Source organism: Semicossyphus pulcher, unplaced genomic scaffold (assembly GCF_022749685.1).
Source record: "Semicossyphus pulcher isolate SPU_LCO1_2020_fin unplaced genomic scaffold, fSemPul1.0.p SCAF_4, whole genome shotgun sequence".
Lineage (NCBI taxonomy): Eukaryota > Metazoa > Chordata > Actinopteri > Labriformes > Labridae > Semicossyphus > Semicossyphus pulcher.
In genome coordinates this window covers 34,254,674-34,269,578 of record NW_027211715.1, presented here as the reverse complement: position 1 = coordinate 34,269,578, position 14,905 = coordinate 34,254,674, and the positions used below count along the sequence as shown (strand labels likewise).

Sequence of the window (14,905 nt, the reverse complement as noted above, 5' to 3'; positions counted from 1 at the left end):
TGTGCTGTGTTTCACCACTGGTAAACTACAGCCCTCTTTGTTATACATGCTTTAAGATGACTGGTTATTTTTGGGATTACAAAGTATAAAAGAAAATGCCTTATGGAAGATGAAACCAGTGTTTGCAGCCATTTTGCCTTGACAAAACAAGCAACGTCTATGAGTTCAGAGTCTACAAGCTTTGAGCATTACCATGAAAGATTATTTCCCCTTTAAACTTTCCTGTGGCTTTCAATTAAATAACGTTTGAGGCCCAACTAGTTAAAATGAGTCAATATTATGAGAAGAAGCAAAGATGACGTATGCCAAGTATGTAAACATTAAATAAATTTGGGCAACATAATTTTTATTTTGTTTCTTATATTTACACATTTAATCATCTCACAACCTTTCAGATTCCTCATGTGACCCTTTGGAGGGGCCTACCCCCCAGGTGGGGTACCATCTGGACTAAACTACCTAACTGTAGACTGTATGAAGAAGTTAAACAATCCAATTCTGATATAAACGCTTTGGGCACATTTTGGACGATGGGGGCCATATGATCATTAATTTGCAGCAGCAGTGCAGAGTGAATTCATTTTTGAGCATTAACAACAAATATGAACAACAATGCAGTGATTTGCTGCAGTCTCCAATGCTTCTCCTCAAAATGTACTCTACCATATTTAAAACATATTTCAAAGACCCAGAGACCTACAGCTGTATGCAACATCTGTTTCTTAATCAAATCAAAAGCTAAACATATACAGCAGTAAAATGCAACATATGCATTAATGAGGCAGTAAAACATCATTTTGTAGTTCAATGACAGTTTTACTGTTCATACTTTGAGTACATTTTTCTGTAATGTGTCACTAAAGTACGTGTTGAAGCGTTGGCATTTTTCTTCAGTTTCATTAATAGAATAAAGCAGTTTGGTCAAAACACTTTTTCCTCTTTTAGAAAGGAATGTATCTGCAGATTTGATGGATGGACTGGAAGTCACAGCAGCCTCCAGGGCGAGTCAGGATTAGATAACTCTGAACATGACCTGAGGTAAGGAAAGAAAGGAGCTGTGAACGTGGAGTTTGTTTCACTGCATGTCTTACAAACTGAGATTGGCTTTAACTTTTCTGTCTGCTTATACTTTATATAAGTTTGTTCAGTCCAGTTATGTGGATTCCTTTTTAAATCTCACACTTTTTGACTCTGGTTTTAAATATCAACAACAGGAAATGTGTTTTTAATGTAATATATTTATTCAGGCCCACCACAGATTTTGCTTGTTGAGACTCACTTACGAAGGTGTTTAAAAATGGAGGAAGATGCAATAGAGGAACTGCCAAAAGCTCAATTTTACCAACTAAATTGAGTCCTAAAAGAAATAAGACAAAGAAAATCATAAAAGAATTTTAAACTTTTATAGATCTGTAAACTCCCCATGAACTCCACAGACCACGTTACTGGTTAAAGTCGATGTAATCAATATTGTAAGATGGTAGATCTACTCACCAGAAAGTATTTGCACGTCTCAGCACCAGCAGGCCCCTCCTCTGTGACAGCTGATGTCACCACGCTAAATTTAGTCTGGAGCTCATGATGGACACATCAGAATATAATTTATGTTAGGGGTTAAAAATATACAGTATTCCCCAGAGACCAACTGAACGACTGCTGACGGTATAGAAGCACGTGTTTGTTTTTCTACAACAGTAATAAAATGTTACACTCCTGCCTTCTGCATCAGATTTTAATTAACATGTTAAGTCAAGCTTGGGAACTTCATACGGCTATTTAAACCCCCAAGTCTGTAACTCATCCTGAGGTCAAAGGTCAAAGGGGTCAGTAACAGTGAAACACATAGCTGGTAAGAAGTGTTGAGATGACATAAGTTAGAGACTCTGGAAAAGTTTCAACCTCTGCAGCCTGGATGCACAATCATTGAAAGAAAGCAGAATCCAACACCTGTCTGAAAATGTGAACGTTTAAAGTTCGAGGCCTAATCAAAGTTTAGATCAACCAAAAGGAAGCAAGAGAGTTTGAGTATGGGCTAAAAATACGTCTGTCTGAAAGGTAAGGTCCTAAGGATCTTTGTTGAAAACCTAGAGGGTTGTTTAAGGTGTGGGCGTAGAGAACAACAAACTAAAATCAAGATGAATGTGACTTAAACCTAAACCTGACAAAATGAAAAAGAGGTTACAGTACAACTTTTACACTAATGACTGAAAACTTCACCTGAACGTTGAACTCGGACTTGTTTGATATTGTTGTCCTATTGTTGAAGAAAAACTTTAGCTCAAAAATGATGTATTTGGAATTATACCAAAGAGGTAACTCAAGCACAACTGATCATTTAGTTTTTACATTCAAATGTAGAATTTGATATCCTATAACATTTGGCAAAGAGCACACAACGACCTGACTTGAGGAATATTTAGGACTTGGTCTTGACTTGAAACTTGTTGATTTGAGATTTGTTGATCTTGACTTTGGGCTTAACGGACTTAGCTTGGAACTTTTGGGAAATTTAGGATTTGTTAGTTGTGAATTGGGACTTGACTTGACCTGGAACATTTACATAAAACGTGTTTACCTTGAGTTGAACTTGTTGACTTTCTTTTGGAACTAGGACCAGGGACTAGGGAAGTTGTTGGCCTTGAGTTAAGCCTTGTGGACTTATGCGTCTTAAATTGGGACATGTCTTAATTTAGGAGTTGTGGGCTGTAAATTGGGACTTGACCTGAGTGTCGCCTTGTCTTGTGTTAGGATGTTGTTGGTCTGTACTTAGGATTTGCTGGCCTTGATTTAAGATTTGACTTGTTGGCCTTGGCTCAGGGCCCTCCTGTATTTGGGACCTTATCTTTACTTGGAGATTATCAGTCTGGAGCTGGGATATGACTTGGAACTTGTGGTCCTATAATTTGGGACATGCTTTGACTTAGGACTGGTTTGTCTTGACGTGGATCTTGTGGTCGCAGTTTTAGACTTATGGGTCTTGTCTGGCTTGAGTTTTGACTTGCTGACCTAAATTGTGGATTGACAAGGAACTTGTAATACCTGACTATGGATTTGCCTTAACTTGTGGGTTGTTGGTCCTGAGTTGGGTGCAATTGACTGCAAACTTTTTCTCCTTGGTCTTGACTTACAACTCAAGGTCTTAAGGCCTTGACTTCACTTGGGATTTCATGGCCGTCTCTTGGGATTTGTTGTCCTAGACTTGGGACTTGCCTTATTTTGGGACCTAGTCTTTAATTGGGAATTGTTGGCCTTGAGTTTCGACTTGTTGACCTTGACTTGGCACTTTTTTCGTCTTAAGCCAAGACTAGTTTGTCCTGACTTGGGACTAAGTAAATTTTTTTGGTCTTTCGAGAACTTAGTATAATTCTGTTTGTCATTCTCTTTGACAATATACAAGGAAAAAGAAATAACAGTTGGTCCATGTACCAAGAAAAAAAGATCATTTGAGCTTTAACTGCAACTTTGTTCAGTCAGTTAAACTGCCAGAACAAAACGGGGGGCATGTAAACAAACAGGAGAGGCGATGCTAATTTTAGGACCACATTATATAGCAACAAGGACGTATGGACTCTCATGTTCTGCTGGAATTTACAGCCTAAATTCAGTCGCCTCTGTTCAGCCTGAGACAGCAGGCGTCTCCCTCAACACCCCCTCCCCTCTCCGTCACCCCTCCAGAGTCAGAGTCCCTAGCAGGTGATCTGTAAATCTGACAAGACGTCCTGAGCACCGCCCCGTGAAAAAGATCTCAGACGATCACTTGAGCACTGGCAGGGAGGTGTTAAACACTCAGCTGGACAGATATAGCAACAGCTAGCGAAACAGTGTCCCAAACATTTCTCTAGTGTTACTCTCCTCTACTATCACTCCTTTAAACACTTAAAGGATAACAGCACTGCTCTGTGAGGTACTACAAGGCCAAATACAGCCAAAATGGAGATTACAATTGAAGATGATAGCAACAGTTCTACCGAAGGCTTTGAGTACAAGGCGGCTCACCAGGCGGTGAGGGATCGCTGGAAGGAGACCGATGACACCATGTGTCGCCACAGCATGTCCTTCCACCTGCACCACACGCTGAGGAGTGAGTTCTTCGCCAGCTACCTGTACCTGGTGGAGAAGATTCCTCTGGGTAAGAAGAGGGGCCACACAAAGCTCCAACCTCACGAGTCTCACATTCAAAAGGTCAAGATTTACAAGCTTTTCTTGACCTTTGGCCCCATTAAGGATCGGGCAAAGCTGAGGAAGCATGCCAAGGGGGTTGCATGTTTTGTCTGAGACTAAATCACTGCTGTTGTTTTTTCTTTCCAATAAATGCAGTAAAACTTACGCTCCTCTGAAAGTTACACTAAAAAGAAATGAGTTATGAGGGCTTAAAACTTGCAGCTCAGGAAAAATCATGTTCTTGATTATTTGAAGTCACATATTTGTCATGAGGTTATGACAAATAATGATTGGAAAACTCTTTACTGCATTACCCATAATCTGGCACACCTGCTTGATCAATTATCTCAAGTTGATTGTTCATAGTGAAACAATTAGTTCTTCAAAGGTGGAAGAACCCAAATCACAGGTGTGATGATGTGCTTTGGGGTTTTGCATAAAGTAACTGGTCTGGTCTCATGACATTACGCTTGTTTTGCAGACATCCAATGTGATGTGGGTGCATCCTTTGTAGAATTCTGTGCGTCTTTGTATCAGGTCCAAAATGAGTGTGCACGCATGATGCATACATGTCTTAAATATGTTAATATATTTAACTGTTTGGTATTAATAAGATTGTGTTTGGTCTAAGACTCAAGTGCTACCACATTACCGCACTAGCACCATGAATGCTCTAATCAGTGCTAATGAGAGCACCTAATGAGACTCATGTGTGCTGCTGCTTTTTCCTTCTGTAACCATCACTATTAGAAACAATCAATACATTGATCGGATGCCTCAAGCTATAAAAACATGGAGCACTGATTTGAATAAGTACGTTTATAAGACTTATAAAGTTTGTGTTTGACTTGCCTCCATGCTCGACAGGTTTCTAGGCTTTACTGAAAACCTCAGACATGTTTCTGAAAGTGTTATCAACTTATAATTTCCAGAACAGTCAAATATAAATGCATTAAAGTGTGTGTAAGTATATGTATGTCACATGTAACTCTTGCTCTTATAGTTGTTCTGTTTAACGCACTCAGACGTTTGCTGCTACAACCTAACTTGGTCTGGTATGACCGGTGGCTTCTGGTAGCAAATGTAAGCAAACTTTACATAGACATATATTTTGGGCTGCATGTGCAGCTCCATATGCATGCTAAATATATGAGGATTATGAATGTGGTCCATACGCTCTGTCTGCACACGTGAATACATGTAATATAAACAGCAATGTATCTGTGTCAGCTGAGGAGTATGTCATTGTCTTAGCCTGAGCTATAACTGGATATGGGAGTGAAGGGAACACATGATACTACACAATCATTTTGTCTGACTTTAACCACCTCCATGGGTTGTCAGGGCTCACAGAGCCATGAAATCAACGTCTGTGGCCCTGTGCATAAAACAAGATGATTGGCTCATTTCTCTTCCTGTTGGGAGAAACGCTCCAAAGTGCAACACTCGAACTGACGATGTTTAATTTAATTCCTAAATCTTTAAATGTATAAAGGTTTGAGCCTCCTGAATGTGTCTGTGAGACCTTTCTGTGATGCGAACGAACTGACTGAAATGCCTCTGGACGCTACGACCAATCAGAGAAAAACACGTGCAGTAAAGAAACGCTGCTGGGTTAGGAAGCTAGTTCAAACACAAGTTCATAAGGCTTCTGCTTGGCGCTCGTTGGTCTGCACATAGGACTTGTTGGTCCTGACTTTGGTCTTGCCTTGACTTGGTAGCTCTTGTTCACTTGTTCGTCTTGACTTCAGAGTTGACTTCGATTTTAGTTTGTTACCATTTCGACCCCAGAACATGCATGAATGTGGCAAAAGTTTAAAGACACCAGAATTACCCTCTAAGCATGAGTCTTACATAACCCTCTCCAGGCTGTGCGCTCGTCCATCATGAGGCTACAACCTGCAGAAACAGGAGATCCTGGCCTGGTGTCCATTCTGGCTCTAACGCCTTATTTTCTTACCTCTAACTCGATACAAGGCCCATTAATGGCATGGCACGCCAAGCATGGCAGCACTTACTCATGTCAGTCAGTGCTTACATGACAGTGAGAGAGCTGCGGTCGGATTATATACCAACAGCTCTGTCAGCTTTAAACTGACTGAATGAAATAAATATTTATGTTTTTATGTCTTAATACAGGAAACAGAGTATGCTGAAAATACATATATTCTACACTTGTTGGCAGCGTTACACTAAATTCAAATTCAGGCCTAAGACATCAGAAATAAACCTTAATCTTTAGATAGTGTATCGTCTAATCAGATGTCTTATACTGTTACATCTAAGGTCAAAGGTCAGTCTCACCTCTCAACTTCTAATGAGCTGCTTCACTTTGAACGTGTGAGATAGAGGAAGATGGTGGCACAGGAGTGACACCTCCTTGGCAGTCATGAGCATCCTCACGCTGTCTTTCCTCCCTCGATGTTTCTATACTTCCTCTGAAAGCCTTCCTGAGGGGTCACATGACATTCATCTGCCAATCTGGGTGCTCCAATCAAACCCGATGCCAGGACAAAATCCTCAAACATTCCCGAACCGAATGGCACTTGCCAGGAGAGTCACCTCATGAACTGCCTGTTTTCACACCTTGTTTTTAGCGTGACTTCCAGGTGCTGATGGATTCAGTCCTTCTCTTGGATCTCTGCCTCTTCTTGATGTTTCTAGCATCGAGTAGTAGCTGGAAATAAATCCCTGCTCTGAATGTTTCACTGTGGTGTCATGAAATCTGCCACTGAAGATACTTGACAAGCGGACGGACATTCCCCCATGACCCCCACCTCCCTCCCCTCCAGACCTGGAACGTGTTATCTAAGCCTTCGGATATGTTGCGTCCATTCTGCAGGATTTACTGAAGCTCAGCAGAACTGAGGCAGTGACGGGCTGGGATAGTTTAAGAAGCCAGTAGTTAAGTTTGTTAATGCCACACTATGTCATTACATCATAATACAACAGAAGAACCATGTAGAGCAACACTTGACAAACTATGATTGAGAGCTGTTGTTGTTCCGGCTACAGATCGGTCCGATGAGGTTAAAAGGTTCCCTGTTACATCGACTCTTTGCACACTGGTTACCTAAAAAGCTTGTAAATAAACAACACTGAAGATGAAGAAAGCAGCATGTTATCTTATATCCACTAACAGCTGAGCCGAGTGTAAGAGTATAGCAGCACGTCTTTATTTATAGTCGACTGGTAATCTAATTATCATTCTGCTTTTCCTTGGAGATGGTGACCGGTGTTCCTCCTCCTCCACGGAGAAGGCCAGCGTCATGTTGTATCCACTGTCGGAAATAATCTGTTGGTGGTTTCTTTATTTCTTGCATGACTCAAAAATCACCAATAAAACATCAGATTTGATTATAATTGTTTGGTTTAATGTGAGTTGGTCTGTGAGTCTGCTCCACACTAAAGTATCGGCTGCTCGTCCAGCCAAAAGTCAAACAACTTGAGCTGTAGGTAAACCCCTGGCATAATCTCTGCAGAAGGCATCCACTTGTTTATTGTTTTGATGTGTCCAAGTCAAAGTTTGAAGCGTGCAAAAGTCTGTTTTTGGGTGGCGGTTGGGAACTATGGATGGGTCAAACAAACATGGGACTCTCTTAAGACAACCTGGTCTCACAAAGCTTCTTAACACCCAATTCCATGCAGCACGAAAACAATGCCAATGTAAAGTCAATGAGGATCCATTTTCGTGTTGCACACAGATTCCCTGGTTTAACAACGTCACACAGCGGGCGGTACTTAATCGTTTTATTCTAGTTTACAAAACCTTATTGTACCGTTGTTTTAATCTTCATTTGACTGGATCTGTCTTAATGTATTAAGTTTATCTTAATACTGAGGCTACATGCGGCTACCGAATGGCATTGTGGGTATTTTGTGCGGACATTGAGCATTCGACTGTTGTGGCTAAATTACCAGAAATAAACTTACATTCGTACTTTTTATTAACATCTATAATGTCGGTGCAGTGTAATAAGAAGTTTGGCTCTACTAGTTATTTGATATAATTAATATCTTTTTATAATCCTAATTTACAAACAAAAAGAACAGCCAATCAAAAGAATCGATTTCTAGAATAATAGTTACAATATCACAAAAACACAAACATCTTTTACTTTCTCTTCACACAGATCATTTCCATGCAGTGTAATTACTGGTTCGGCCATATTGGATATTTGAAGTATACAGCACATACATCCTTTTACAACCCTAATTGTCAACCTGCCTGTGCAAACAAGAAAAACTTTTTTTATCAAGGTTCATGACGTGTAAATACTGAACTGACAAGTTTGGGGGATGGTGAACGCATGTGTGTCATCAGATGTTAAATATCATATTGTTAAATTGGTGAAAGTCTATTTTCACCATATTTAGCTCATATCTCACAGTGCCCCTGGTCTTTGATGACATTATGATTGAGGTGAAGACCGCTCTTTCACAGTTGGTCCGTGTCTGTAGCCACTTTAGTTGCTGAATTATAAGCCCTCAAAACTGCACTGAGATCATGTTTCAAAGGTCAGTATTTCAAAGCAGGAGCCATGTAGAATCTTCATACTGACATTTGTTTCGCCCCAGGTCGAGACCTTTCCAACGATGTATTTAGTGAAGCTATGCTACAAAGTTTAGATTTCCTCATTTCATGGACCCCATCGATGGCAGGTGAAGTTTAAACACTTTGACGGACAGATACGTAAAATTAAGGTTTTTGTTTGTTGGCTCTTTTTTAGTGGAAATAGTGACCAAAGTGAACAAACTTATGAGTATTATCAAGTTCCACTGTCAAATACGGGTTAACAATATGACATTTAACATCTGCTTACACGCATGCGTTCATCAGCGACACCCGGAAATCAACAACCGAGCCGAAGTAAAGTTGCACTGTGGTGCCAGGTTTAAAAAGTAGTCGTAGCAGAAGAAGTTTTCCAGTTTGTCATACACAGAGTCGAATGCTGAATCGGTGGCGTTCCATTTTAAGAGCCTCAAGAACAATCTTGTTTTTGCCAAACCTCTGGTAGTCTCACCTTGCTTCAGTGACATACAGGTGCTCTCGAGGACACTGTGACGGGTTGGGTGTGGTTACAGGTGCAAAAAAGCTCATTTCTGACTACAGATGTCAGAGATGCTGGTTGTGGTCTCTGTGTTGATCATCACCAGGCAGCAGTTCATCCACAGCTCGAGGGTAGATGGAAGCTGTCTACTGTTTCCTGCTTGCACCCTGCTCTGATTAAACGTTTACTCTGGCCGAACACAGAAAGGATTGTTGACTCTGAAACTTCAAAAACAAGTAAAAGAAAAAAAACGCTACAAAATTCAGCATTAAGATAAAGACAAAAGGTCAAGACCATCAGCAAAGATGCTGCTAGGGTCAATGTTAGCGTGAGGCCCAAATCACACAACGACAACTGCTTATCACAGTAATGGCTGCGACAGAACAAACCCGGATGTTTAGATGCCTCTTTCTTTATTCGTAGTGGATGGATTGCTTTTTATGACACTATAAATAACCCTGCTTTTCTCTTTATGTCTGATCTTGTGTGCTAACAGTGAAGCTGTTTCCAGTCACCTGCGAGTACATCAAAGGGGAGAAACAGTTCTACTACAGAGCTCAGAAGTTCTACGAGGACGTCCCCGCCTCGGAGGAGGGCATGATGGGAGATTTTGTGGAGATATCCAACGTTGATCTGGAAAGTTCCCGGCAGTTTCTGAAGAGGTTTGTGGTGAGTCAAGAACTCCTCACATCCAAGTTGAGAACTGATCAATGGTTCAAACAGACCTTATAACACTTGAGAAGCTTCATCAAACACGTTACTGAGGCCTCTGACTTCTGTCCAGGAGAATATCCATTTACACTGTTGAAGCTTTCTCTATATATACATATACAGAATCTATTTTGGGTGAGGGATACATCATTCAGAGTTCCAGCTTGTTTCATGTGGGAGCAGGCCTCAGAGCCGTTTCTAATAGTAGCACATGCATGATGCCAACCCCATAAACAGCCACACAGAGCGAGCTGAGCCAACTGATGTTAAAGAGTTTCATTTTCCACCTCTAATTTAGTTACAGAGGAGAAGGACAAGATATTTCTTAGTCCATTTTGTTGGGAAATATCTGCAGCTTCAGTGTGGAGTGTAGTTCACTTCATGGCATGCATTTTAAAGAAAAAGTTTAACAACTGACAAACTTATTCACATTCTTACAGAGTGTTTGAGATTAAAGATTGGTATAACTCTAATGTCTCTGGCGCCGGTTTAGCTCAGCGGTTAAATCGGCGACCATACAGAGAGGCTGTAGTCCTCAATGCGGCGGCCCCCCGAGTCCCCACTCTCTCTTCCCCCATTTCTGCCGCTATCCACTGTCCTCTCTCTAAAAAAACATAAAGGCATAAAAAGCCAAAAAAATGATCTTAAAAAAAAAAAAAAAAAAAAATCCCTCTAAGGTCTCTTTTGCACCTGGCTTTGCACCAAACCTAGAAATGGCTCCCCAGGCTCTGTTTAAGGTCACAAAATCTACCTACCAACACCTCAAAAGTACGGAAGCTCCAAGCGGTCATGCATCCGTGCATTTAATGTACTCTGCTTCCCCGTGATAACGAGTCATTTCAGTTTTTTTCTCCAGATATGAGAAAAACACAGTTTGCTGTTTGATGAGGTAGTGTGTACCGGACAGTAACTTGCCTCCAACCTTACGTAACTTCCTGGACTCTCTGCTGGTTGCTGCATATCTGGACCACATTGTAGTTTTAGAGTTTAAATTCTGTAAAGGTTAAGCAAACAAGAAATAATGTTTATGTGTGGGGTGCTTTTATGCACATTTCAAAAAGAGCCAGGCTAGCTTTTTTGCCCTGTTGACACTCTCTATGCTAAGCTAAGCTAGCCTGCTGCTGGCTTCATCTTTAGCTTACAGACATGTGACTAAAGCTGTCATCCTAATCTCTCTATCTCTAAATATTCAGCAAATGTTTCCGACTCAAACATTTCCCTTTAATATTGAATTATTTTCTGTCACTTTAAACCTTCTTATCATCAGATAACTCAACGGTTTTGTCAGCTAGCACAAATGCATTATGTGAGTGTATGTCAGTGAGGACGAGGGAGTGTTTTTGGATGCTGGGAGAGTCCATGTGCTAATTCAGGGAATGCCTTTGGCCCAGAGAGCGGGTTATTTAGAGGATCAGTTTAACAGGAGTGCTAATTATAACTGCTTAAAAGGAACTGCAGACGGCTAAGTGGCTACTTTAGTATGGGTGCTAATGTAAATACAACAAGGCCTGATTAAACACAGCTCAGTAGTATTACCTCTGCTTAATGCAATACAATGTGTAGATTGTTTTTCTTTTTGTTCATCAAGCGTCTCAGAAGTCACTCTTACTGCTTCACTTTAAGACCCTGACTTATAAAGCGAACAGGAAACGAGCCCCTCTTTCACAAAGTCTTACACCAACGTGGGCTCAGCCACACATCATCCTGTTCCTTCCTGGTGGTGAACCGCTCCTGTTTAAAGCCGACATCTCCATTAAAAACAAGTATGAAAAGATTTAGTATACATCCAGATTAAACAGAGCTACATACGCATGGAGCAATATGGCAGTAATTCACTGAAACCAGGAAGCCTCCTGTAACAAGCACAGAGCTCCTCAGGGCCCCATCGTTCATACAATCACACACTGGGGCCCCTGATGCCGAGGGGTTGGAGTGAGGTCAGAATACCAAATGAAAAGGAAGAAAAACCAGCATGATTCAAGTGAGGTGACTTTTTGTTCCCTCGTGGTAAAGTTCAGAGTTTCGCTGCCCTAAAGGAACCGAGGTCGACTTGTTTGAGCTGTCGGTGCTTTGAGGTGCAGACGCCTGACATCTGGCAACACAGAATAAAGAATACCCTCCTCTTTGACTTATAGATATGGTAATAACATGCTGCAGGGAAACTGACACTTCTTTTTCTGTCAAACATAAATCCAGCTCCTCTTTGTGAGGTTGCCTCAGTTTTATCAGACATGATCTTTCCCTCTGACTTTATCCTGTAGATCAGTGATTCCCAACGAGGGTACACGTACCAGGTTCACAGAAAGATTGTGGAAAAGCTGAGCCTGCTGCTCCGGATAAACATCAGACAACAACTTTTATTAATGATTTATTCCTTTCTCTTAACCCCAGGGTCCTGGTAAGGCCGGTACACACTGTGCCCTAGACTGTGGCTGCGGGATCGGCCGTGTCACCAAAGGCGTCCTCCTTCCTGTGTTTGAGAAAATGGAGATGGCGGACATGATGGAGCACTTCCTGCTCCACGCACACGAGGAGTACCTTGGTGACGACGCCGACCGCATCGAGACCTACTACTGCTACAACCTGCAAGACTTCACACCGCCGAAAAACAAGTACGACGTCGTCTGGATGCAGTGGGTCGCATGTAAGTATGAGACTGACAAGAGAACTGATCTGGGGTGTATAGTTTTCGCTCTGTGCAAAGGTTTTGTCTTTAATAGACCTAAAGATGATTCCAGCATCAGTTAAGTTGACTGTGCTCTCTCATTTCAACCCCAAAGCGCAGTTTTTGTTAACTCAGTCTCTGCACTGAGTACACGAACCATCAATATTTTGATATAGAACAAGAAGAACCTGGCGCTTTCTTTACCTGTTGATCTACGTTCCCCTAGTTAAGAGCTTCAGATAGTGTCCAAATTATATAATGGATAAAAGCAGGCAAGTTTCTTTGGCAAGGAGCAGAACAACCACTGTTATCGCTGTGGTTAGAAGCTCCAGCATACAATCAGGGAACCTGCACCCCTCTTCCAGTCCTTCTGCGATGGGAACCAGGGGAACACCCAGAACATGCTGGAGAGACTGTTTATCTCATCAGCCCGTAAAGTCACTGGAAACCTGCAAGAGATAATCCCTCTCTTTTGCAGTGCTAGTCTTGACCAACAGATTGTCGTAGGTCACCCGCGAACCAATGCCACCTGTATTTTATCAGGTACGGTTGACCCCATTTACTTGGACAAGGTTTTGATGTATACTGTACAACCACGAGTGCAACAAAGACCTCTGCAGGGACAGGAACATCAGTTGAGACTGGTTGTTTTTATGGATAGCGCCGGAGACATCCTTGGACGAAGACATGACTATGGGTTGTCCGTCCATCCGTCGGCCATATCTCAGGATTGCTGGGAGGGAATACCTTCAAATTTGGCACATCGGACCACTTGGACTCAAGAGTGAACTGATCAAAGGTCAAGGACACTGTGACCTCATGTCCGTCCCATTCTCAGGAATTCAATATCTCACGAAGGCCTTCAGGAATTTTATCTGTTTATTTAAAATGTTTAATACATCTGGGAGTATGACGGCATACACGTTTAATCAGTGGATCTGCTGTCATTAGAGGGTCTTGTTCTTGCTCAGCAGAGAAACACAGAAAGAGAGACATCTGGTGTTCTGTCCCTCCTGTAAGTTATAGTGGTTTGAGCTCTACCGTTTAGTTTCAGCCTACTACACAGGCTTTTGTGGTGATGCACTCCGTCATCAGAAGGATGTTTTAAACACTGATGGATGTAAACTGCAGCTTGCCTGGTTGGTTGAGTCACACAACTGCAATCCACTTAATTCTGGTTTCCCTTCATTCCTTATCCGTCTTTCTCTTCAGGCCACCTGACAGACAAGGACCTGACCAACTTCCTGTTTCGCTGTAAGAAGAGTCTGCGTCCAAACGGAGTCATCATAATGAAGGACAATATGGCGCGGCAGGGCTGCAAGCTGGACTCCATCGACAGCAGCATCAGCCGCCACTTGGACATCATGAAGGTCATCATCGCCAAGGCCGGCCTGGAGATCCTGGCTATCGAGAGGCAGGAAGGTTTCCCCGAGATCATCATGCCCGTCTGGATGATCGCTATGAAATAGAGGTGGTAAAAGGTGGAGATTGTTGTGGCTCCATTTGACAAAACTAAGAGGAAATTCAAATTTAGTTTAAGTCTAGATTTGTGATCAAGTATCAAACAAAGTATCAAATCTACACCCAGGGAGGTTTTATGGAGACAGGCGTCCTTTGGACATTAAACATCTACAGAAGCACTTTGTGCGTCCACAAAGGCCGACTGTCGTTTATCATCAGCTGACCGCCTCCACGAACAGACTCTTGGTTCCTGTCCGAACCCCAAAGATCATTGGAATAACATGTGCATTCAGATTTACTGTTTGCTTTCTCTTCACAGTGAATGATTTGAATCCCTTTTGACTAAATCCAACATGTTCCAGCAGAGATGCAACATATCAAGAGCAATGTTTCAGAATATGTTTGTCATGGTATCTGTATATGTAATCAGACCTACACTGTGTGTCAAAGGTTAAGGGCTGCAAGGCCAGAGACTCTCGAGGTAGCCAGGACCTGAAAAACTGGAGTCACGTGACATGGTTTGGTTTTCCAGCGTATCTTTTCGCAGGTAACAAATGTGCATCAACACATTGAGCACGTGGTCTCATAACTGAAGGAGAAACTTGGCTTGCTGTTGGTGCAGACACAGCTTAAAGCCTTTTGTGTCTCCTGATGAATCTGTGTGGAGTCCAAATGGTGGTGAAGCCCAAATGTCCTCAAGTGATGTCACCTGAGTCACAAGTTTTACATTTGATCAAATCCGGGGATTGGCCTAAAAATCTGTGTCCTACTGCATGCTAGTGTTTCCTTGCTGTCCGCGCCGTCACGCTCCCTCCCTCTGCCCGAAGATTTTAGGACAACGTCACACAAGTAAACA

General features: G+C 42.0%; 1 protein-coding gene across 1 annotated transcript; it reads left to right on the top strand.

Annotated features, from left to right (window-relative positions):
* Positions 1-3,930: 3,930 nt before the first annotated feature.
* ntmt2 (N-terminal Xaa-Pro-Lys N-methyltransferase) lies at positions 3,931-14,057 on the top strand. Its single transcript, XM_069680592.1, has 4 exons — positions 3,931-4,129; positions 9,709-9,881; positions 12,315-12,567; positions 13,801-14,057. Exons 1-4 carry the CDS (start codon positions 3,931-3,933, stop codon positions 14,055-14,057), a joined length of 882 nt encoding a protein of 293 aa, XP_069536693.1.
* Positions 14,058-14,905: the final 848 nt, after the last annotated feature.